Source organism: Varanus komodoensis, unplaced genomic scaffold (assembly GCF_004798865.1).
Source record: "Varanus komodoensis strain SLA01 unplaced genomic scaffold, ASM479886v1 scaffold13_3, whole genome shotgun sequence".
In the NCBI taxonomy this organism is placed as follows: Eukaryota; Metazoa; Chordata; class Lepidosauria; order Squamata; family Varanidae; genus Varanus; species Varanus komodoensis.
Genome location: NW_025335409.1, coordinates 12,838,622 through 12,864,771, shown reverse-complemented (window position 1 = coordinate 12,864,771; position 26,150 = coordinate 12,838,622). Strand labels below are relative to the sequence as shown.

The window sequence follows — 26,150 nt, the reverse complement described above, 5'->3', positions numbered from 1 at the left end:
TAGGATTTGCATCCTTAGGATATTTAATATCCCCAAGTGACCATTTATCTGATCTCCTGATCTCCCCAGTCCAATGTTCTATCCTGATCCTCACTACTCTGTATCTGCCTCCTGTACATACACCTCGTAGAATATGTAGTATTAATCTGGATGCTTTTCCTTTTAATATCCTAGAAAAAAGTATATTGGAACACTAATGAGAGGAACATGTGAAACAAACACCCAAAATTGTCATGATGATTGGCAGATGTGCATTTAAAACTGCTGTTCAGACATTTTGCTTTCTGTACCTTTTGTTCAGGTTGCTGGCACTCTGTCCTCAATCATAGTTTTCTTGGTCATTGTTGCCATTGGTGACCTCTTTGAACCTCTGCCTCAGGTAAGGGATCTTTTTTATGATGATGATGATGATGATGATGATGATGATGATTTAAACCATTTCTATGCCGCCCCATTTGCAAAAAGCCTCGGGGCGGCTTACAACAACAATGCCAATGTTTCCGTTCAGGTCTGAATGACTGCTTAAGCAGGAATAAAAATTCCTCTTACTAAACTAATCTATAACGTTGATGTGATATTCTGTGCTGCAGAAGTTGATTGCACGGCAGGCTAACTGAATGGCTTTGGGAATCACTGAATATTGGGCTGGTTCTTTGTTATCTGCTGGCTCCCAGTAGATTGCACTAGCCCTTTCCAGGTATCCACAACTGGGGTGAAATCTTTCTGGTCTGGATTCCTGTCTAAGTCTCTCTTGCTTCTCAGTAGCTCTCAACTTACTTTCCTCCCATTACAACATAATCTGATAGGTGTCTACTCAGGCAGAAGCCCCAGTGAGTTCAGTGGGACTTACTTCCAGGTAAATGCATACAGGATTGTAACCTTAGAACTAGTCATGTTAAACCACCCTGAGGGTAAGCCCTGGGGAGTGGGTGGCTTGGCTGTCATTCCCAACAGGTGATCACCCCCTCGGCACTTGGCCTGGCTTGTTTCTCCCTTCAGCACTCCAGCCTGCTGTCAGCATGCATTTATTGTGGCAGAAGTGCTCATTTCCTCATTCCCTGCATCAGCACTCTTCCCTTCCTGCAATTAGGACTGCCAAATCAGGAGGGAAGCTCTCTCCACCCCCACCCATGAAGGATTTTCCATTTCTTAAAGGGCCCTGGCAAGTGGACAGGACTCAAGATTCCAGCCTGCTCCTGAGCCCAGCCTACTCATGTCCCCCTGTTTTTTTTGCTTGCTCGCTTGCTTGTTTTATTATTAAATTTATATCCTGCTTTTTCTTATGAACGCGAAGCAGCTTACATTCTCCTCCTCCTCTGCTCTCAGTCTTATCCCCCATGAAGCAGGTTGGGCGGAGAGTCTGTGACTGGCTCCATGGCCAAGCAGGGACTAGAACCCAGGGCGCCTGGGCCCCAGCCCTGTACTCTTAACCACATCACCACACTGGCTCTCAGTGTCCTAATCAAGTCTGTCCTCCACCCTGAAGCCTCCCTTGCCGCCAGCACCCTTTTCTTCAGAAAAGCTGCTCTGCTGAAGTAGCAACACCACCCCTGAGGCTCCTTCTGCAGCACCCAGGCACTTTCAGCTTCCTCCGCTTCATGCTGTCAGATGTATGGGAGGGTTGCAAAGCAGTGAGTGAGACTGGTAATCACAGGCAAATTTCGAGGCAGGATAGGGAGTCGGTAGCAAAGGCAGAGCAGTTAAAAGTAAGGGAACATTATCACTGGACATTCACTCTGTCCTACTTGTGCAAGGCACAAACTACCAAATAAAAGATTGCAAATGCCTTGCTGACTGTCCCTGGTGTCCTTTCTTCAGGATCTTCATGGGAAAAAATTAAAAATCCACCCCAGGGCAGAAGGTGCTGACAAGGGATGAGGGAGAATGGTAACAGTGCAGCTTTCTGCTCCTCTGGCCAGGCAGCTCTCTCGCCCTTCTGAACAACCCATGATAAGATGTCCCTGCTGGAGTCAGATGTCACAACAGATGTCACACCTTTGAACAGACCATGGGTTCTCAGGTGGCTTGTTGCCAAAAAAAAAAAAAAAAACCCCACCAGCAAAAAACCTCCCTGGGTTCAAACCTCAGGCTGGTTCACCCTGCAAACCACCTCAGTAACAACTGCTGTGGCTTAGCATGATGTGCAAAGCAAGTCACCGTCTGCATGCCCACAAGGTGTAAATGTTGAGCCACTGAGCAGGGCAGTCCTGAGCATCTTAATGCCTGTGAGCAGCTTACGGGAGTTACTGCTTGGCCTTATTTTTACATCCTCAGTCAGTGATTCCTGAATAATGGAACTTGACCAGCCACTGTTTACTGGGACACTTGTGGTAAAAGTCTTAGTAGTAGTAATCATGGAGAGAAAATGTATATTTGTATGTATAGTGTGTGTGTGTGTGTGCGTTCGCGTGTGTGCATGCATGCATTGTGCACACACTAAGGTTTGTGTACCTCCCTTTGACTAGCACAGGCCATAAAGGGCCAAAATATACAAAAATCCAGGTCAGACAGGAAGGTACGCTAAAGTCATTAATCTGTCATCTTAATAAAGCAGCGAGACTCTTTATTTCAGAATCTAAAACGTAATGAGGCAATGTATTACTCCTCATTCCAGGATCACTGGTGGGCGGGGGGCAGGTGATCTGTGTATTTAAAGCAAGGGTGGGCCACCTGCAGCCCTTAAGTTGCAGGCAACACCTGCCACTGCCTTGCGCAGCCTCCAGGGTACCCCATGTCCCTTCCAAAATAATTCAAGCTACAGATGATGCTCTGTAGAAGCTAAATGTGCAAGCTTGGTCAGAGGAAATAAAATACTCACACCTGATATAAAACATAAAAGTAGGAACTTTTTCTTTTCATTCTAACGATGATTCTAATTCTCCAATGAAATGTGCTTAATTTACATTTTCTCACACCCTTAGAAGGGAAACATTTCTTTTTAAAATGGATCAGCCAGAAAAGCACTCAGAAATAGACCACTAAAGGTAGTCCAATAAAAAAAGCCATTTGCTGACTATCAGCAGAACAGCTCATTGATTTCTAATGAATTGTGCGTTCATTAGATAAGCAAAAGATCAAAATGCAGCTATGGATTGCCTGAATGTTTACAGCTGTTACATGTCCATTTTTGTAATGTATTCATAATCATATATTTACCCCCTGGATAAGTCCTACTAGCTATACCTTTCTTAGATTTTTTTAACAACGCAGTTTAAAAGAATTAAAAGAATCAAACTGTTCCCCAACTATGTTTCCAGGCTGTGCTTGCAGCGATTGTAATGGTCAATCTGAAAGGAATGTTCAAACAATTTGGAGATATCGCTCACTTCTGGAGGACCAGCAAGATTGAACTGGTGAGTCATGCAGATCAATGTCTCTTTGAATCTCTGACAGCCACTCTCCTTTGTGACCCAATGGGGCAAAAAAATAAATAATTATCAGCCTCACATATATGCTAAGAAAAAGAGGTTGGGGTCATGCCAGGCAGTTTGATGACCTGACTGTACAAAAAAGGCACATTTCGTGTTAGGCATAAATAGGGAGCAAGTCAAAAATAGAACTACTAGAACTATCATGCTGCCCTTATGCAAATCTGTAGTGTGAGCACACTTGGAATACTGTGGAGAGTTTAATCACCAGACCTAAAAAGGGTATTGTAGAGTTGGGAAAAGTACAGAAAAGGGCGACTAAAATAATCATGGGTCTGGAGCAAGTCTGCTATGAGGATAGTTAAGAAATTGTTTAGCTTAGAAAAAAGGTAAGTTCAGAGGTACCTGATAGAGGTGTACAGAGTTATGCATGGCAAGCAGAAAGTGAAGAGGGAAACATTTTTCTCCTTCTCCCACAGTACTAGAACGCAGAGTTATCCCATGAAGCTGATTGGTGGGAGCTTCAGCACAGATAAAAGGGAGCACTTCTGCACACGACCCATAGTTAAACTATGGAATTCACTTCCACAAGATGTGGACAGCTCTAAAAGTGACTTGGCTAAATTCATGCAGGAGAAGGCTATTGATGGCTGTATGCCAGCTGCATCATCAGAGACCATATGCCTGTTTATGGCAGCTGCTAGAGCACATGAGTGGGAGGATGCTGTTGCCGTCATGTCTTAACAGGTGGACCCCTGTGTGAACAGACTGTTGGGCCAACGGGACCTTTGCTCCGCCCCAGCATGGCTCTTCTTGGGTTGTCGTGGCAGGATGCTTTTCTGGACTGAACAGGCGAAGAGGGCCTCTGATCATTTTCTTCTGCAGTCTGCCCCCCTCTGTGCACTTGCAGTGGTTGCAGTTAGCTCTTCTCAACTCACAACTTTCCTCGTGTGTGTGACCTTCCTGAGCCATGGTGGCATTTTTAAAAACGCTTGTTTTCAGTGGCTGCCAGTTAGCCTTGCATTTGCTGCTAGGCAATAGAAATTTTGACATTTCTATGGACATTTTGCAAATGTAATGGGGTGATGGGTGGGAAAGTTCCCCAAGAGGAAGTGGGAGAATCAAAGCCCTAGACTATGCAGGAGTAACCGCTTAAAATCAAGGCTGCTCCCAGTCTGCTCTGCATTGAGAAATTACCACTATGAAGTGCCTAGGACCTTGTTCCAGTTTATCTTTGTTGGGTGTCAAGGTCACCATTTTCTGTTACATTATACAAGTAGGAAGATCCCTCTTGGAGAAGGCAAAGGGAGAGCAGCACGCGAGCAGAAAGGTTTCCCATCACATGGGCTATTTATTTATATATAAGAACAAACAGTAATATATTCTGACATATGTATAGTGCTTCAAAATAGTTTCTCATTTCCACACAGCCTGAATGCTTGTATCTAACTGAGGCTAACCAGACTTTTCTTTGAGTCTCTTGAAAACTTGTTTGTTTGTTTGTTTAGGCTATCTGGATGGTGGCTTTTCTGGCCTCTGTTTTTATGGGGTTACACTACGGTTTGCTCGCTTCAATAACATTTGCAATCATTACCGTCATGTACAGATCTCAAAGGTGAGGCTGACTTTTAAACCTTTGTGTATTCAACTGAAAGTTCTTGATACTGAATGCAAAAAAGGGCAGACTCTATTCTCAGTGCAATTGGCGCAGTTTGTTGAGTGGCTCATTTTCTGTACATGTTTGTTCTTACAAGAAAAGGGGGAGGTGGGACAGATCACCAGAGCCGCTTCCTGGAGCACTTGCCCCACTTGGTCCTTCGTTTGATGAGCGATCGCTGCTTTCAGCTTCTCCCAGCCCCATCCGTTCCTGCCAGGACAACTGAAAGTATGTCACAAAGAAGAGCCCCTGGAAAAAGCAAACATTTGTACAGCAGTACAAAACATTGTACTTTGTACCATGCAAAGCTTTGGAAGACATCTAACTATAACATGGAACTATAAGGCTAAATTAAACATAAAGTTAGGAGCAATAAGCAGTCAAACAGTGTCCTTTTTAACAAATTACTTTAGATCATCAATACACATATACATACACGGTTGTCATTATCTAGCTTATTTTATGCCTGATTTAATAGTCAGCATTGGCTGTGTACATCATGGGGAAATCATAAGCAGAAATCATTGTTACTAGCTAGCAGCTTCATAATTGCAGCGAAAGACACAGATGTGGGCCATTTGAGCATTCTTCCAAAAGGTAAGAGGATTCTGCACCGTGAGCATCCAGTAAAGAGCTTTTGCATTTCCTCTTAATTAGTCATACACAATCAGCAAAATTTGTACAGGATTCAGAAAAGAGCAAGGGAGAAGCAAAATAGTCTCCTATAATTTCAGGTACAATAGGAGACCTCCTCCCCGCCCCCCGCCCCCCCCAGTAACAGGTTTGAAATGTAAGAAGGCTGAATATGTGTATATTTATATGTTGACATCAGGCACCAGAACATGCCCTTTGAAACTGTGACTGAACTGCGTGCATTGCTGTTAATTCTAAAATCTGCACTTTTGCACAGATTTACACAGAATTCAGCAGTGTACACTTTTCTTTCAGTGCTGAGCCTGCTGTAGATTTTTACTCAAGATTTTGGCACCAACTTGCACTCTGCTTCACAGTGAGCAATGTCGCAAGTGGCAGAACCTGTTTTGCTTCATATAGGTAAATGCTGGGAATGCACACCGTTGTTGGAGATGGAAATTTTGTTTTGTGTTCTAAATGGGGTTCCCAGGTGTGTGCCACGTTCCCTTGTGCTTCTGCTGTCATTTCACTTATTTTATTTTATTTATTAAAACATTTCTATGTCGCCCCATTCACCAAAGCCTCGGGGCGGCTCACAACACACTTACTTGCCTTCCACATCTTGTCTCCCTCTCTTCAGTTTCACCAACCTCCTGATTATCTCCTATAGCCCAGCATAGGCGACTTGTGGCCCTTCAGAAGTTTTCCCTTCTAACTCTCTTCAGTCCCACTGGTGCTGTGCCATCATGGGAGTTGTCAGAACATCTGGAAGAGCACAAGTCGTCCACCTGAGTTGCAGCCTCCCTACCTTTGACTTTTCTTTCACTCTCCCAAAACAACCCCCTCACATTTCCCATCTACATGAGGCGTGCCACTATTTGTGGATAACTGAAACCAGACCCGGGATCAAACAAAGATGCAAGAGTGCCTCTGACAGAGACTGCTTTTGTAGCCTATTAATATTTCTCTGACTATTTCTCTGCAGTCCACAATACAAAATCCTTGGACAGATTCCCGACACAGCCATTTACTGTGATGTTGAAGAGTACGAAGAGGTAAGGTGGTAGTAAGGGATTTAGCACCCTTTCAGAAGCAAAGCAAGTGTTTCCTTTGATTAATGTGGGAAAGAGCAGTAACAAAGCCTTGGTTGCAAGACACTGCATTCCAGAGTGCAAGGACCCCTAACGGGATTCTAGTGGGTGCCATTGTGCCTGCACAACTAGGGTGGGATGTCCATGGACTATTTTTCCTGTCTGTGATTGCTCCATTCATTTGTACAGTGAATGGACCCTTCTTGCTGAGAAGTGGCAGTGGAGGCAGAGTGCAACTGGCTGTTTGACAAGGGTGAGCTTTTCTCCTCTTCCAGATAATTTTCAGCAAGAAGGTTCACTCCCTGTACAAGATGACAGAAAGATCTGTAGAGGGAGCAAAAAATCCACCCTGCTGAAAATCAGCCAGATGATGGGTGAAGCCAACCCTCTACCAAAATTCTCGAGTCAGCAGTGTTTGGGGGAGCTTACCCCACATTAGGGAGGTTTTTTTTGCAGATCAGGAATACCAAGGAGAATTGTCTGCTTTGAACTGGAAGCTAGGAGGAGAATGAAGAGAGGTGTGGGGTGTGTTTGGAGGTGAGAAGGGGATTCAGCCAGTGCAGGTGTTAGCATCCTGTCCTTTCATGTTTGCTTCGGGTCTGATCTGCAAATGCAGCAGAAAGTAGAGGTGAAATTTTAGAAAGGGTGACAGCACTTCAAGGTGCAGGTGGAGGTCAGTTTTTTTTTTTTTTTTTTTTTTTTGCGTACCTGCAATCTGAAGTGGTTCAAACCAGTTCTAAGACATAATGCTGTATGTAAACCCAGGCTCAGAGGGTTACCAAATCCAGGATTCATACAAAGACTGCAGGTCAGAGCAAATCAATGCCCATTCACAAGGTGATACAGTCTATGCCTTTTTTTTTCCAGACTTGGAGAGTCTTTTGTGCACTCTTGTATTCAAAGCCATGTGACAATCCTCTCCAGCCCAATTTGCATGAGTTGGTGTGAGGGGGTTGAGGCATCCCCCACTGAAGCAAAGGCCGCATAGCCCCCTCCATATTAACTCTTGCCTCCTCACAAATGCATATATAAACCTCTGGGTATGCTTTAAGGCCACTCCTAAGCAAACTTTTAAGGTTGCCCTCCTTTCTTGGGAAAAGCTAAGATAGAAAGACTGCTGACCGACAACCAGGACAGTGATTCCAAAGTGATGTCTCTTAATTTGATGAATGGCTCGCCCTCATGACAAGAAGAAGCAGAGTTGCCTGCAGAATGAGGGAGAGCAAACAGCCCAGAAAGGCAGCATTCATAGGTCTGGGTCATGTTTGGGGGAAGCATTGTAGGTGGCTGTGGAGAACGGAGCAAACAGTGAACTGGGTGGTCAGTCATTTCTTAAAGACTGCCCAGATCACTGCAACATTCTGATTTTGAATTAACTCTTGTGGTCTCCCCTCCTTTTCCCCACCTTCAATTTATCCCAAGAAAGCCATAGAAACTTTAATCTTGGTTCTTTCTATGGTATGGGAGAGTTAAGTCTCTGGATGATGACACACCTCAGACTTATGGAATGGAGACTAGAGGATCAGGCAAGTTCTAATAAATGTGTATTTAGTAGCAGTATGAGCAAGGTGTGCTGAATTGTTTTAAATATCTTCATACTTTAGGTGAAAGAATGTCCCGGAATCAAAATATTTCAGGCAAATGCCCCATTCTATTTTGCCAATAGTGATTTATATATCAATGCACTGAAGAAAAAAGTAAGTATCAACCTTTAATTTCTATCCTTTATCCTCTGGAAAATCATCCAAAACATTTTGTAGCTAATAGCTAAATCGTTGTAGTTAGCCATGGTTGGCAAAGCCATCTGTCCAGCTCATTTGTACTGAAAATAGCTGATGGATTAATTCTTGAATGACTTGAATTCTCAAGTATGAGTTTGAGTATACTTGGTTCCTGATCCCATGCATGCATCAAATCTAATGTAGCACACTTAAAATTAACTAGCATGTCACGGAAGAAGCATTAACGTTTTAATAGGGGAGGATGGGTGAGTTGGTTAAGATTAGATGCTGAATCATCCAGCATTCCTGCAGATTCCATATTTGAATGTGTTTAGCTGTCCTAAGTGCTGCTCTTTAAAAAATGTAGGCTTCTAGTAGCTCCAAACGTCTTGTCATAAATCATAGCTGCATTAAAATTACACTTTGAAGTAAAAATTAATTCGCCAATTTAGCAGCTGAATGAATGCTATGTATTTAATAGCTGCTTGCTTAATGAGCTTATTTCAGGAATAATGCATTTATTATGCTAGAAGAATTCACAGGCCCCCTCCCGCATTTTGGCTGCTCCTTGACAAGGTGAAAGCCTTTCTCTCTGTTTCTGTGGTAGACAGGTGTGGATCCCACTGCAATATTGGCCGCAAGGAAAAAAGCCCAGAAGAGGCATGCCAAGGAACTGAAGCACCTGCATGAGCACAAGAAGAGAGCTGTCTTGAAAATGGTAGGTGCTGCATACATGCACTCCCTCTTACCTTCAGTTAAGAAATCAAAAACCATCTTGGGAATCAGTTTGCTCTTATCAAGTGTTAAGTTCTTTCCTTAAGGGTTGTGAGGAGCGAAATTAACACAGTTAACATGAGCTCTTGGTGCTTACTTGTAACCAGGGTTTCCACTTAACCTGGATTGGAGATGATGGTTTAAACAGAAACCTGGCTAGTTTTAAGCAAGGTTAAGTTTTGTCTCAACAGTTCCATTAATGTATGCTAAAGAAGGAAAGGGGAATTCATATTCCTGAGGTTATCTTCAGATTTCCCAACTGTTAAGGAGGAGCTGGCATTGACACTGTATGTTTTGCAGTTGACTTGTTTTGTGCTAGCTTATAGACATCACTGAAATGGGAACATACAGATCAGTATGTAGTGCACTCATTTGATAGTTCCTTTTCTAAATCTGAAAGAAATGGAATGGAGTGCATTTGAACAGTAGCCTGCTTTGATATAATTTGTATTAATTACAGCCATTGAATTGGATTAAGATTTGATCATACTTAGAGTGATGCATTTGAAAGCAGTGGGACTTGGGTTAGTTGCAACATTAGGTTAGGCTGCTCTGAGTATGACTATATTTGGATCCAAACCACTGTGGCGATCATTATATGAATAAGATGTATATCAAAGGTGGTAGTCAGTCTGATTAAGTTCTGTTCCCCCCACTGGGACAAAAACGTCTGCCATTACTGTTCTTCACAATGCTCGTTACAAAAGCCGCTACCACTGTTTAAGAGGCATAAAAGGACAAAGTTTGAGAGTAGAATCCTCTGGATTAGATTCAGGTTTTTGGAAATACCTTCTGCAAATGTTTATTCAGGTGTAAAGATAGTCCAAGGACTGATTCACACAGCTGGGTTTTGAGATGTCTTGTGAAAATGGCCCTGTACAGAAAGACTGCTAGCTTTTACATTCCAAAATTATTTTCTAGCACTTTTCAGTTTAGGTAATAAGCATTTTTTCCTACACAGAGAGCCTAATTCACATTTTACTGTGTGATGTGGAGGGTATGATTCTTTCTCTTCAAAATCATAAGTGACTTAGTCAAAAGTAACTACAAAAATGTTGAGGGGATTAGGCTGTAATCCTGTGTCCACTCACATGGGCGTAAGCCCCATTGAAATCAATAGGACAAACTTCTGAGCAAACCTTCTAAGCTTGGGATAGGGAATATGGGGTCTTCTAGAAGTTTTGGTCTACAGCTCCCATAAGCTTTAGACAGGTGATGAAAGATGATGAGAGGGTCCAGTATCTGGATTTCTACACACTGGCCATGCCTGGATCAGAAAGTAAAGCTGAGTTATTTTCTCATGTGCTTCTGTAATAAAGAATATCAAAATGAAAAATGAGTAGATAAGCTGAGTCTCTTGAAATACTTATCTGCTTTCATTTACACAGAGAACAAATGTGCATATAGAGCTGACTTTTGGAGCACCTATGCATTTAAAAAAACTCTCCTTTAATCTTGCATTTGTTCTTCCTCTATCAAAGACAAATGACACGGAGAATACTGCAAAACATGAAGTGATGAACAGTGAGCTCCCGCTTAATGGAAAATTCTCTACAGCGGCGTCTGCTGTGCCAGACTCATCTCCTGATGAGCTCGAACAGTTTATGAAGCAAGTGACCAATATTCACTCAATCATTCTGGACTTTTCACCAGTGAACTTTGTGGATTCTGTTGGAGTAAAAGCCCTAAAATCGGTAGGTAGTTCCTGTTGCTTTATCACACACCCTGATGGTCACTTACAACCAAAGTACATGATGCCATTTAAAGTACCTGCAGAAAGCAAAGCTCCATATGGCTAAGTACAAAGTCAAAGAGCTTAACTCAGTGGGAAGATGACTTTAAGAACACCCATTCATTTCCATGAGGCTTTCATGAGAGAATGTCCCACTGCCATGTGCCTTTAGTATTCTCTGTACATTGTGAACAGCAACTCCCATGATCCCTAGCCATCAACCATGTTGTCTGGGGCTGCTGGTTGATTAAAATCACCAGGCTGATTTTAATGCTGTTTCCCTTTTCTCCTTCCCCTTGTGCAGCTCAGATGTTTAAACTATAATAGCATGGCTTCTAACGATAGGCAGCATCTCATGTCACATTAACTCACCCTGGCATAAGCCATGGCGGGTTCGTTGGTACCTGAACAACCCAAACTGCACCTACAGACCACACTCTCCAGGTTGTCAAGACACACCAACCCATGGAGCTCGTCACCCACTGTGGATTGTCATGTTGTACAAAGCCACTCACTGTTGGTGTACATTTTGTATTATGTATTCTGATTGTGTATTTTATGAAATGCATACATAATATACATGGAGATTAACTGCAAGTTCATTTCTGCACTGTTGTAGATCATAAAAGAGTATGAAGAAATTGGTATTTCACTATATATAACAGGCTGTAATGGTAAGTTAGTGTATGTGGACTATCGGTATGGCTTTTTTAGATGTGTGTGTGTGTGTGTGTGTGTGCGCGCGCGCGCGCGCGCGCGCGAGAGAGAGAGAGAGAGAGAGAGAGAGAGAGAGAGAGAGAGAGAGAGTAAAAGAGATGGATACAGACACACTAATGTATGAAAAATGTTGTGACAGCAAACTTGGAATTTGCCTGAGCAAACGTCTTTAAAATAGGGCTGGTCAGTTTGTAGGCTAAACCCCTGGAAGGCCATAACTCCCAACCCTCATAACTCACCATTGGTTCTGCTGGCTAGGACAGATGGGAGTTGTAAGCCAGAACTTCTGGATAGCCACAGGTTGTCCAACCCATAGCTGATCCCCATCCCCACTCTAGGCTAGTATCACCTGCTTAGCAGCAGCTCTCGAGCAGAGTTCTTTTCCTAAGACATTATCTTTAACAGAGGTGCTGAGTATGGGATTGAACGCAAGATCCCTGTCACTAAGTTGTGTCCCTTGGCTGCCTGCTCAGTGCCATCTAATGCACAATCTGCTTGTCTCCCCCATCTTCCTTCCATCTGCAGTGCAGATGAAGCAACTGAAGCATCAGCAAATTCGGCCAAATGTTGGTGCAGGGGACAAAGCTTATGTAGCCCTTGTCCAGGAACATGCAGCCATCCATATTCTGCAGCAAGAGAAATCATTCATGCAAATGTGCAGTCCATCCTAGTAACTGAAGCCTCCTGAAGTAGCCCACTCAGTCTGTACCTAAGGAATTAGATATTGGATCCTTAAAATGTGTTTATCTGACTTCTGACGTGCATTTACTGCATTTTTATATTACCCAGGACCTGAACTTCTCAGGATCATGAAAATATTTGTCTTCATTTACATCACCTGTTATAGTTGAGTGAACAATCTGCAAGTCCGACTTGTGGCTTTTGCATCCAAGCCATTCTTTACATATAGAATGGTAAAAAGAAAGCAGTAAAAAGAACCGTTTCATTGGATTAGTGCAGTGATTCATGTGGGTAGTCAGACATTCCCTGACTCAGCCACATGTGTCTGCGATGCGTAATCCCCAGTAAAACCAACAGCAGCAGTAGTGTTCAGTTGTTGGGAAGAGAAACATGCCTAACGGAGCGTCACACAGCTGCTTTTCCTCTTCTCAAACACCAGTAACCACTGCCACATTTCTCATACTGGAACAACGTGCATGCATCCTACATCACACCAGGAACTGTGTGCAAAAGCTCCCATTTTGTGACCTAATACCTGGGTGGCTGCATACTTCTGCATGCATATAATCCCTAAGTGGAAAGTGGCAGCAACGTAAAACACCTTGCAATTAAAGTTTCCATGCCATTGGTTAAATACACATTCTTCTCTTTTTCCCATCCAGGATCTGTTTTGGACAACCTCACTAGACTGCACTTCTTTGACAAGCCTAACCTGAAGCACGTGCTCTTCCCCACTATTCATGATGCTGTACTCACTAGCCAACTGAAAGGCCCATCTGCCTTAGAGACACCATTAGATGCTGTCATTTGTACTCCTGCATCATAAAAGATTTTGGCAGTGCATTCATTGACTTCCTAGGGCTCCTTTTCATTAATTTGCACAGATTACACAAGAGCCCCAAACTAGCTAGTCTTACGGGTATATGACATGGTAGAAGGGCAGTTGCTTTTTGCTGGAAGACTGAGGAAATTGAAGCCTTAATACTTTCAAAACTTTTGTGCCAGCAGAGGCCGGAAAAACACTTAAACACAAGTGTACAAAACTGAAGTATGTATTTTCCTGCAAACATTCTAGAATGTTTTCAAGTTTTCTTCTTGTGCAAGAGATGTCTGTTCAGTATGTTACATTTTTAGCAGTGTTTTTACTGCAGATTAGAAATTGTCATGTGTGGTGGGGGGGGGGGCTGCTCCATGATTCTTGCTCTCCCGAGAATGTAGCCAAATGTCTCACTGTTTGATAGTGTCCTTATACTGACTGCATTGTACAACTGTCTTCAAGAATTTTAGAGCAGATTTCCAACTTGACACTAGATAGACGTAGCAGCTCTAAAAAATCATACAAAAGACATTTCCAGGCTTTGAGTCAAGCACTAGGATGACCATGATGTTACCATTGTGTCTTTTTTTAAAATGAAATGTGTCATAGCCCCTTATGGTCCAGTACTAGCTTTTTATTAAGTTATTTTCATGTGCAGCAAGTAACTGTGCTTGGCACCGTGGCAACCCTGAAGCGGGCTTACAGTTAGTTGAGCGTGAAATGGAACAACTAGGAGCCAAACGAAAGAAACAAAGCACATTTCAAAATGCAACTGGCTGGCAGTCACCTCTGTGAACCATAAACTTGAGGAATGGTACCTCCCAAAAAGATGGGATTTTGTTTACTTCATATGCTGCAAAGGTCAGTTTTTCAAGGTCATTTTTAAAATTAATCCTGCTTTATCTGCCATTTCTCTTGAATACAGTGAAGCTACCTACTGCTGTGTAATGAGCAGTGTACAGTGCAGAAGTGTCAAACAGGCAATTACTTTTCTATTACTCTGTCACTTGGGCCATTTTCATTCTGTTAGCTCAAATGGCGTATGAGCCTGCTAATGGCCCAGTACTTCATGTGGAGGGTTATGCAGTATATTTCAAAATGCATGGCTTCCACACACTCCTGTCCCAGTCTTGCTTCAAGCTAGTGTGTTTAGCCCATTTTATTATGGTACACCTGTCTAGGTACCGCAACAGGATTGTCCAGCTCTATTCAGTTAGGACAAATTCTGTGCCTACACTAAAAGTCCCTTTAACTCATGGGTGTACCTGCAAAAGCTCCCCTCCCCCAACTGTGAAAATGACCTCAATTTAGTTGGTCATGTTCCTTTTCCATTTTTTAAACTTGTTATTTATCACCAGTCCAAAAAAGATCAGTAGCTTCAAATGTAAAATGCCATCCAAACCACCAATTTGAAAAAGGAGGCATTGAGCTAATCATTCTTTGTTTGTCATTTCTACTGACACTAATTTGCTGCACTGCAGCAAAGCAACCCCAATTTATATATGGGAAGACCAAATGTCTGAAACAGACTTTGGAGCGACTCAGAATGCACTGTGAGTGTATTAGGTGGTATTTTGATACATTTTGTAATATGAATTGTGACTACATTTTTGTGTATTTTGCTACTCTGCTGAGTGTGCAAGCTCTTTTGCTTTTATAACTAAACATTGCTTTCAAGTACTTTCAGAAGTGTGTAACAATCCAAAATAAAAAGCTATTCAGACTAGCAGGGCCTTTAATTTAACCGATGGTAAAAGTCTGTGCCAGTTAACGTCTTTGCTTATACCAGCAGCTACCATGTTACTCCCAGTCAAAATACATCTTCTAGTCTTTATGGCCAAAATTCCTAGAGATGCTAACTGTACATTCCTTTGCATTAAGCAGACCCAGTCCTGTGTTACACCCTTGTTATTCCTCACTGATACATAAGAACTCAGCCTTGTGCCTCATTTGCACATACAACATATCTCAGATACAACACATACTACATATGTGAGGAAGAGGAGGTGCATCCAAACAAGGTTAAGAGGCTTGCATTAAATGAAGAGAAATGTGTATGTGTAAGTTTAAAACAAGAGTTAGAGCCCACCATCACTTACTATTACAGTAAATGTAAATTTTGTAAACTTTTCAATAACTATCATAATTTGGAATGTTCCATTTATTCCTACAGTTGTCCAACTAGGTTACATAACACACGCACAACAAATTATTACTCTTTATATAAGGTTATTTGTATGAGGAAGAGGGGGTTTTTTTTGGAGACACAGGATCAGTTGTAAGTCATATAACGAGGTGTAGCACTAAATTTAGCGTACGACTTGATGACTTTGTTAACAGCTTCCAGGAAGTCTTTTTCAGTAGCAATTTTTCTCCTTGCTCGGATGGCAAACATACCTGCCTCTGTACAGACACTCCGAATTTCAGCACCTTGTGAGAGAAAAAAATGGATTTAAAAACAATTTGAAGGACTAACCACCACAAAATGAGGAGAGAGCAGGGATGAGCCACTGTACTCAACCTACCTGTGCTGTTGGGACACAGTCGAGCCAGCAACTCAAATCGTATGTCTCTTTCCACACTCATGGAGCGAGCGTGGATCTTGAATATGTGAGTTCGTCCCTAAAATAACACAGAAGGATCAAGCCATGCACAACCATGTTAGCCCTGGGATTAACAGTGAATAACGGCTCAGCCAACAGCGAGTGCCTTGAGGAGGGCCAGCACCTCTGCTGCCAGGGAACAAGCAGCAACCCCAGGCCTCTGCCCTGACGCCTGTGTGGCACAGCCTCTCGCTGGGCAACTCAGAGGGAGAGGCAGAGAAGTGAGCAGGGGAGGGGGGAGGGAGGGAGACCGGGCACGTGCACAGCAGCATGAAGTAGTGATAATCTTAGGAGAAAAAAGGGTGGGGCGGCCATGGTTCTTCTCACCACTGGCAGGTGACCTACAAAGTATCACCACTGCAGAAATACAACCCTCATTTGGAAATACTTGGGACAGAATAATTAGTTGATCCAATCCACCTACACAAAGGCACATTTAAAAAGCACATAGCTCAGACAGCTAATAGAAAAACACCATTTCAGTCTGATAAATACACAGTTATTGACATGGCCTAGTAAGAAAATACAGCAAGCTTCACCTCCAAATCTGGTAGACTAAATTCAATCTTCCTGTCCAATCTTCCAGGTCTCATCAGTGCAGGGTCCAAGGTATCTGGTCTGTTGGTTGCCATGAGAACTTTAATATTGCCTCTGGGATCAAAGCCATCAAGCTGGTTTATCAATTCTAACATAGTGCGCTGGACTTCATTATCACCTCCAGCCCCGTCATCAAAGCGAGCTCCTAGAGAAAGACAGTGGCAAAAACACATAAGACATCCTTCATTGCTATTTAATCAAAGAAGCCATTTCCACAATGTAATTTAAGTTACACTCTTTACCAAAGCCAGCTACAGATACCAAAAATTTTTTTAAAAACTTTATTTTCTAGAGAAAATAAGTATCTTAGGAAAAGGAAGTGCCATTACATAACGTGATTTTTTTCTGTGCTTCTTGGCAGTGCTACAGAGGTCAACTTAGCATAGTAAAGCACAACAGGCAAGGATCAAGTTGTTACCCAGTGCTTTTGCCTGATCTTTTCCAACGTTTACCTGGGCAGAAGACTCTGTCCACAGATTCTTTCAAGTGAGCAATCTCCCCGTGGGCTAGCTAAGGTAGTACAGTCCACTTAGGACTATACAAAAAGTAGCTCCCTAAGTGAGAATTGTGTTCCACATTCAGAAGCTTACTGAAATTCAGGAAAAACTTCAATCTCACATTTTAAATAATCACTCAACACAAAGCACATTGATATTTTTTGAGTTTGGAAGCAAACGAAGGGCAAATCCAAACGAGGATAGCGTGCTCAGAATATTTGCATTATAAATAAAAGTGAGTGTTCACATTCAGTGTCACACAACAAATGGAATAAAAGCACAGATATGCATCCCCCTGACCAACCTCCAATAGCATCAATTTCATCAAAGAAGATCAGGCAAGCCTTTTTTGTTCTGGCCATTTCAAAGAGTTCTCGAACCATACGAGCACCCTATTAAAAGAACGAGAGAGAGATCGTAGTTTGTTCGTATGAGCCACCTACACTCGAGTTAGGTTTTGAAAGCAAATCTCAAAGCTTCCTAGATGAAGAGTATAGTCAAGAGGTTGGAGTATACTCAAATGCATGCAGCTCTGCGAAATCATTTCAAGTTACAGTCCCTTGCACCTATGACAGAACAGTGTGGGCCTCCTAATGACCCTTGGTTCCACACCTAGCACATACCATACAATCTTGCCTGTACACCTTACACAGTGGACAGTCCCCTAAATCTAAACAGATAGTCAGAACTGCCATCAGCCTAAGATCATGGGAACAAATAACCAAGTTTCAACCCTATTTCATAACACAAATATTACAAACATAACCTTTGTGTATTAAAATCTGCACACAAAAGCAGTATGAAGTCATAAGGCTTTTAGCCACAGGTTCTATAACTTAGGGATAGCGAACGCTCTTGAGCTGCCCTACCTCCAGCACACAGCAGAACTACAATATTTCATTACCTCTCCCACGTATTTCTGAACCAACTCGGAACCAATCACTCTGATGAAGCAGGCATCAGTCCTATTGGCAACAGCTCGAGCACAGAGGGTTTTGCCTGTTCCAGGTGGGCCAAAGAGAAGTACCCCTTTGGGGGGCTCAATCCCAAGATTGACAAACCGTTCTGGCTGTGGTGAGATGGGAGAAAAAGATTTAAAAGCTGTGAAAATAGGATTAAAAGCACCATAGAAGCAATAGCTGTCCCCACACAGCACCGGGCCCAACATCCAGCAGAGGAAGTAGGCCATGATTGTCACAGCATTACAGCATTAGCACTGTCAATAAACTATTTTTAAAGAGGTTGAGCAAAAATCAAGAGGGAGCCTGGAGGGTAAATAGGAATCGGCAAGGAAGTGTGGTGGTAACAAGAAAACTGGTTGTTATGGCTCGCTAGATGCCACTGCACTGCAATTACCATTGGCCTTAGCCAGCATAATCAGTGGTGAGGGCTAATGAGAAGTGTAGTACAGCAACAGCTACAGGGCCTCAACTTGCCCACTCCTGCTCCTAAGCCAAGTGGCCTTCACTGAAGCTTCAACACTGAAGTAGAGGAGAAAAGGCCACAAGGCATTCCTCTGGTGCGACCTTCCGCTTCCAGCAGTTACACATTCTCTCTGTGATCTCCCAGAGGCAGTCTCTCTCTGAGTATCAGATGCTAGAGAGACTGGTCACAAGGGAAGGCCTTATCTTTATTCCCTGATCATGAAAGAACACAGCTGCAGTAGGAAACCTATGGCACTCCAGACATTTTGGCCTACAACTCCCATCAGCCAATGGTGATGCCAATCCCTGGCCTAGAGGCATCTCTTTGCCTGCTGTGAGAAGCAAATTGCCAGACTGGATGGAGTCTTGTCTGATCAAGCAGAGGAATTCTTATGTTTCCCCAAAAAGGTTAAAAATGGGGAGCATCCTCAATCTTAAAAACCAGTCTATTCAAAAATAATTTGATGACTGAATAATTATTTTAGGTTGCTCTGGTGGCTCGTCAGATGGTGTTGGACTACCAAAGGCTTGACAAGCTACGACAAGAAAATGACCACATCAAGGTCCCTAAGTGAATAATACTTACATGTAGCAAAGGTGTTTCCACCACCTCCCTTAGCTTCTCAATCTGTTCTTTGCAACCTCCCACATCACTGTAAGTAACATCAGGCTTTTCCTCCACCTGTATAAAAAACCAATGCACACAGAGCTTGGCTATTTGCAATTGCAAGTTTTGCATGTGGATGGAGAATAGAAGTTGGTGTGAAGTCAGGTTAGAAAGGTTAAAGTGCTAAGAAAAAAATAAGAGAGCTCTTCACCTGCATCATAGTAACAGTTGGATCAATCTTCGGAGGTAAGGGAATGTGGATCTGATATTTGTTTCTGTCGACACTACAGAAATCAGTGGAAAAGTCATATTAATTTACTATGTCCCTTGAAATGTACACCTTCAGTATGAAATAGAAGTGGTTACACCAAAAAAATTTCAGGGGGGGTTATATGAGAACTAAAAAAACCCATGCATGCAGAATGTTGTAATATCAGTTACATTATGATTGTGTTGCTAGTGTAATGTAACAATTGCAGATAATGACCTAAGAAACTAACTTCCAATTTGTTTCCAAGCAGAGTTTCTGGGGTTGGCTATTACCTATACATCCTAAAATGGCCAGAGACCAGGATATTTGAAGATGGGTGGTTGACTAAGACCCAGAACAATGCCTTTTCAGTGGCAGCACTCCCAACTATCAGAACTTCCAAAGGTGGTTAGATTGATCCCTACTTTGATGAGGAGTCAAATATACTTTTCTTCCAGTTTCAGATCCCTTTATTTGCTTTACCTTGGCTTATTCTCAATATTCTCCAATGTTCAGCTATATTGAGATTGTAATTGTAATAAGCCACCTTGGCCTGTGTATGTTAAAACACACACACACACACACACACACACACACACACACACACGAATAAATAATGTATATACACAAATAATAAGGGCTGGTATCAACTCACCCAACTCTCATCCCTTCTTCAATGTCAGTAGGCGCGACTTGATCACTAAGATCCACCACAAATTTGGCAAATTGCTTAACATTGATAATATACTTGGGGTCCTCGGAATCTGCATTGATTATCTTAGTGCACCTAACCAGAAAAGAAAGCAATTCATCAATCAGTCTGTCTTCAAGTAAAGATTTTAATATAATTAACTCAGTAAAGTGTCCTTTACAGCACTGACTTCTTCAAAAATGTACACAGCAAAATATTATTTCTATTATTCTTATGTAAATAACCAAAACCCCAAACTCCCTTATAATCTATCTTTCTATCTTTCCTTCCTTCATAAAAACTAAATATTAGAAATAACATGAGAAGACACACCAGAAATACCCAGCAAAAAACTACAGTGGTACCTTGGCTCACGAACTTAATCCTTTCCAGGACTCTGGTTGTGACCCAAATTGGTCATGAGCTAAGTTAAATTTCCCCATAAGGTTCAATGTAAATAAGGCGAATCCATTCTGTTTTTAATTTTAATCTGTTTAATTTTTTTAAATCAGAAAAATTGTGAAGCAAAGTGACAAAGAACAACAAAGATCATGGCCATCTCCCTCCCCCACACCCTGTGCATGAGTGCAGCCATCTCCCCGTCCCCCAGCACGACCACGATGGCGCCCAGCATCCCTGCACACGCCCATCATCCCGGCATGCTGAGCAGGGAGACAGACGTGAACATGGGCATGCTGGGGGGGGAGACAGGCGCGGTCATGCTGGGCGGGGTGAGATGGCTGAGATTGCAGTTGTGCTCCTGCAGGAAAGACGAGCGCGATCTCGGCCATCTCCCCCCCCCCCCGCCCACAGCATGATCGTGGCCATCTCCCCACTCGGGGGGTGGGGAGATGACAGTGGTCTCAGTCACCACCCAGTGCGGAGTTCACAACCCGAGTCAAAATTTTTATGAAATTTTTGTTTGCGACCCGATTTGGTTGTGAACTGAGGTGTTTCTGAGCTGAGGTGCCACTGTACTTTCAAATGTTATCTCCTATCACTTCACATGGGTCTCAAATACTGATTCCTAAGGTCTGTGTCACTAGATTAGTTAAATATGGCAGTTTCCGGGACATGAAACTATCAGAATGAAACTCGCATGAAATTAAGAAGTACAAAAGCAGTTCCTAGGAATATGTAGTTGGGCAGGTTTCAGCTGGTGAGCTCCAATTCCTAGCTCATGTCCTTCATTTTTATGCCCCACCAATCTATACATTTGCTGTCTTTTTTCCACATTAATTTGAATATCCTAACAACTACATTGACACATCCCTCTATTTCCATCCTCTTTATCTTCCCTTTTCTCTCAAATCAAGAAAACTTTTCTCTTTTAAGTTCCTTGTAATTGTTCTTCAATTACCACTGCTCTTTTGAGCTTTTCAGAATAAACTATAAAAATTGTAAGAGCCAGTTCTACAGAACAGGGTAAGAAATATGACTTATGATCCTAAAGGGATAGGAAAAACTGAAAAGTTATCACTAACATGCATTACGGTCAGCCTGGAATGGCCTAGAGTGATCGACTTAGCCAGACCATATCAACTCCATCTTACTTAAATCTAAGAGGAAGAAACCTCAAGTGCACAATCAGTTGTGGGCCTTTGCTAAATGTCAGGTTGCCTGGATGCTGGCCCAAGATGCACACTCCTTGGCTGAGGTCATTGAAGTGTGAGAACCTCTACATGAAACCCACAAAAAGAGACCTCTCAAAATCACTGAAGGAGCCCTCAAACTGGTTAAATTGTGCAGGTCTCCAAACCATGAGGCATCTTCAGGAAACCGTCTTGGAACCAGGAGTCAGAAGATGCAAAAAGAGGGAAGGTAGGGAGGAACCAAAGGATATATTGTCCACTAGGGGTCACTACCGGTCTTTCTCTTTTGGTACTAGAGGACACTAGAGGTCCTTCTCTTTTGCTACTGATGCTAAAACTGTCCTATGAAGAACCTGAGACATCACCAGAGGAGATTGCATCAAGGTCTTTTCTCTATTTATTTATTTATTTGGAACATTTATATTACATTTATTAATACAGGTGCTAGAAGGTCTATCTTCCCAACAAAAGGGAGGGCTTGCCACGGGCACCAGGAACTGCAACACAGACCACAGATTTCCAAAGAACTAGGTAGGTAGCTTAACACAGGGGTGTGGATACTGAGAGTGCACTTTTTTGTTTTATTTGCCACTTGAAACCACTTATGCTTTGTGCTCTGAAACTGACTAGGAAATGGATCCACATGAAAATCAAAGTTCTAATATTTGTAATGTCATAGAACACCATATGGTGGAAGAGACCCAATGACATCTTTACTTTTAACAAGGATCACCCTTTACATACGAGAATGCAATTTCTTTTGAACAATTAGGTGAGCGATGCACACGTACCTTGCCACTTGCAGCGGCTGCTCACTTTGAAGAGTTTGTTTATCTGCAGCCAAATCCCAGAGTGCAGGGGGAGCCAGCCCAGTATCTGATTCCTTAATGCCTACAAGGACAGAGAAAAGAAGCCGCTGTGTCACTTGCATTTGCAGCATACTATATATTCAAGCTTGCCTATGCTGCTACCTATCTATACATGACAAAAAGGAACAGCCATTCTGCCAGTTGTGTCAATGCTAAGTAATGCTCAACAGGTTTGCAAATCTTACCGGGGGAAGGAAAAAATATTATGTTAAAAATATTAGACTGACTGCAGAAGCAAGCCAGTCCTCTCTTTAACATTTTATTTAGAACTTTTCGTAACAGCTAAACAAGTTCTAGCAATCCTTACATCACTGGAGCAGAAATTAAGATTGTCTACAGACAAAAGAAATGCATACCTGTGAGTTCATTGATTTTCTTCAGTAATTGCTGAATGTCATCTTCAACTTGCTTGATTTGTCTCGAGTATGTACTCTGGCCCTGAATTAAAAATATATTATGAGACTAAAACGTCACAGAAGATTTCCTGGCATGTGATTGTGATACTAAATTCTGTGATCTAGACCTATGAACAGATGAGCCACATCACTGGTCAATCCAGTCTAGTACCATCTAACATGGCTCCTCACAACCTCAAGTGAAGCATTTTTCCTAGACCTGGATTTTTTGCTGGAGATCATTTTGACAGCAGAGCCCAAGGGATGAACCTGAACCTTCTGCTTACAAAGCTGGCATTCTACCACTGAGCTACATCTTCTTCGAGAAGCCTGCCTTGAATTGAGTAGAAAAGAGAACATACTACCATTGTAGGATCTCTGGCCCCAATCTGTTGTGAATACCCAGCCTGTGTACACATCAGATCTTGCGTGCAAGGTCTGAGTTCTTAGCTCTGCCATTAAGGTATTTACTTTAAACTCCATACACCCCTGAAAATTGCACATGAAGGGTAACATTTTATATCTTTTCATCAAAGTGCTTGTGCATTTGTAATACTAAAACCTGGGGTTGCATCCTGAAGGAAGAATTCTGTTTCCAGATCAGCTGAAATGAAAACCCTCCAGCTTGAAAAAACTAAACTGACAACATAATCCTATGCATGTTTGCTTTGATATAAATGTCATTCTGTTCACAGGGGCTTTCTCTGTAAGTCAATTGGCTTTGGAGTACAATCTTAATTAAGTAACCTCTCTGGCCAAATCTTTAATCCCTTGTTTAATACAAATGTTCCCTGAACATTTCAGTGTGACCAATTGTCAGTTTTCCCCAGAAATTAAGTGACGTGAACTACTTACATAAGTTTTCAACAAGGCAATGTCACCTTCATCCAAAGCTGAAAGAGGCATAAGACAGATCATCTTAAAGAGTAAATCAACTACATATTGCTCTTCTCCCCAGCAGATAATACAAGCCCCAGGTGTCATAAGTCATTACAGTTGTTCTCTATCAAGTACCACCAAGGTTCCCAGTTCTAAACCTTAACTCGATGAACCTTTGAGCAAACAGTATGGGCTATAAGCTAATCAAGAACATCCATAAAAATACATGAACAAGATCTTGATTTTTTAAATTATGCTTTCTAGTTCTTTTCTACAATTTCAGTTGTACAGGCAAATAATAATCAGGAAGCATTTCATGTCATTCCACCTCTGAAATTAAATAGGTCATCAACAAGAGAAGACAGGAGATGCAGAACTCTGATATTCCTGTATTTTGAATGTTCTTCCCATTTTGAATGTTCCCATTTTGCATGTTCTTCCAATAGCATGACTATAGTGCATTACGTCAGGATTTTTTTTAATCCACATGCATGGAGTAATTTAGCAGGATCACATGTTTAGATCAGCGCTTTTGAACTAAAACAACCTTCCCCAGCATAGTGGCTTCCAGAAGTTTTGAACTGCATAATCCAGCATTCCAGACTACTGTCCAAACTAGTGGGGACTTAGGATTCAGTCTCTCCTACCACTTGAAGCAGTTTATTAAAAACAACATCACCAATAAAATGTAATTTTAAAATAGTTGCAACACTACTAAAATTTAAGTTGAAGAAACTGACTCTGTCTTGTTTTCAGAAGACGTTAACAACATGGGAAGTATGTTTTATTGTATTGCAATGTTTTGATATTTTGTTCTATTTCTTATTTTATTGGGTGATAGAGCAGGGCAATGAGCTGCATACTGTAAGAATAAAAACCCTCCTTTAATATCTGTTCCTGCCTTATCCCATTTCTTTGCTGCTGTAACAGTTCTTTTTTCATATCTTGTTTCTGCCATAAGCTCACTCAGAGGTATTAGCTAAGTCACTCTCAGCTTCAAATTTCCAACAGGAATGTGGGAATCATAACAGCGAACTGCCTTATTTACTGCATTGCTGTTTGGCCTTCTTCAACCTAATGCTCTCCAGATGCACTACACATACTGGATGGGGAACAGATCTGCAGCCCAAATCATCCGGAGGTTAGGGAAGGCTGTTCTAAGGATTACGTATAGGAGTAGGCAACTATTTCTGGTCCTCCTGACGTGTTAGCCTACAACTCCCACTACCCCAGCCGGTAAAGCCAACGGTGGAGGATGATGGGTGCTGTGGCACAACACGTCTGGAAAGCCACATGTTACTCAGATTTTGGATTACAAGGTAGGTATACGGACGTGCCTGCTATATTTGAAGGGGCTCTGCTCTACGCATGCTGAATACTATTGTTTATTACAATTACAGTGGCGATTATTGGGAAAAGAAATTCCATTCGGCTACAAGGCTGGTGACTTAAAGTGCTATGAGCGGGACCTGGTTGCGGGGCGATGCCTCGCCCAACCTCAAAGGAGGACCCGACGGGGGCGAAGTCCGGAAAGGGCGAAGGCGAACCCGGGAACAAGTGGCAGCTATTACAATTGTCTGTTGGTGTCTAAGACGAGCGCTCACCGCGGATCGGTTTATCCTCTTTCTCCTCCTCTTTGGTTTTGCGCTGATCTGCACCCAAATAGTCCGGCATCGCGCCACCTCCTCAAGCAGCTCCGACCCGAGTTCCCGGTCTGTCCACCGCTATTACGCATGCGCGCCACGCTCAGTGCCGAACGGGCGCATTACGCAGCACCTCGCCCTGACTTCCTTCCGCTACTGGGTGGAAATGACGTAAGAAGGCGGGACCAATCCCACTCCGTGGAAAGCTCACGGGGAAATACTTGGATCTTGGACTGAGCTGTGATCTCGCACGGAGGGGAGGCTAAAGTGATATTTAATTGCAGCTCCACTTTTTAATTAAAATCTTTCATTCGCCTATAGATTTTTTAAAAATAATGTACCCTTCCAAATAACTTCCGCTTAGATGTGGTGTAACACGACGATCTTCCCGTCCAATAAACTATGTGCACATGTGTTCCGTAGACTCTGATAAAATAAAAATACTTTTATGGAAAATGGTGAAAAGGAGCAGGTTTATTTTAACTGTTTGCTGTTCTTGAAGATTAGCCGAAATCTTCAATGATTAGTCATTTATCTGTACGTAGATATTTGTGAACTTTTGGTTGGCCTAACTGATTATTAATAGAGATTTCGGAATATTTTAAGTCCGAATCTTTGATTTCTACTTAGATCTACTTGTATCGTCGGGAAAAAAAAAGAGCCAACCTGAACACGTTTAAGACATACAGTTTTCAATCTGCTGGCTCCCGCAGCGTTTAAATATTGGAAACATCGCTTTTATAATACACAATGTATGAAATAGCAAGCACTTTTTAAAAAAGACATACAACCTACTCGGGCAACCCTCTAAAATAGCGGGTCTTGTTCTAGAGAAGCGAAAAGGGGCAAATTTGGCTACGTGCCGCGGCTTAGCACGCCAATGAGTGACTTCCTTTGTGCAACCATTAAACA

At 42.3% G+C, this 26,150-nt stretch overlaps 2 protein-coding genes across 11 annotated transcripts in view; one reads left to right on the top strand and one right to left on the bottom strand.

The window, feature by feature from the left end:
- SLC26A5 (solute carrier family 26 member 5) overlaps positions 1-14,917 on the top strand; it is a 35,472-nt gene extending 20,555 nt beyond the window's left edge. For 8 of the 10 annotated variants that reach the window (XM_044423213.1, XM_044423211.1, XM_044423209.1 and 5 more), the window contains 10 exons: positions 302-379; positions 3,258-3,353; positions 4,877-4,983; positions 5,974-6,078; positions 6,644-6,713; positions 8,354-8,446; positions 9,078-9,188; positions 10,726-10,938; positions 11,596-11,650; positions 13,037-14,917. In XM_044423213.1, coding sequence (XP_044279148.1) covers positions 302-379; positions 3,258-3,353; positions 4,877-4,983; positions 5,974-6,078; positions 6,644-6,713; positions 8,354-8,446; positions 9,078-9,188; positions 10,726-10,938; positions 11,596-11,650; positions 13,037-13,200 — 1,092 coding nt within the window. In that variant the 3' untranslated portion in view covers positions 13,201-14,917. The other 2 variants (XM_044423217.1, XM_044423218.1) reach the window with 2 other exon arrangements.
- Positions 14,918-15,334: 417 nt separating this feature from the next.
- On the bottom strand, positions 15,335-25,351 carry PSMC2 (proteasome 26S subunit, ATPase 2). The gene is made up of 12 exons (XM_044423219.1): positions 25,200-25,351; positions 23,572-23,609; positions 22,678-22,759; positions 22,244-22,343; positions 19,825-19,956; positions 19,131-19,203; positions 18,899-18,994; positions 17,793-17,957; positions 17,193-17,280; positions 16,334-16,536; positions 15,717-15,813; positions 15,335-15,621 (listed from the first exon to the last, which is right to left on the bottom strand). The coding sequence occupies exons 1-12, from the start codon at positions 25,267-25,269 to the stop codon at positions 15,464-15,466; spliced, it is 1,302 nt and encodes a 433-aa protein (XP_044279154.1). The 5' UTR covers positions 25,270-25,351; the 3' UTR covers positions 15,335-15,463.
- Positions 25,352-26,150: the final 799 nt, after the last annotated feature.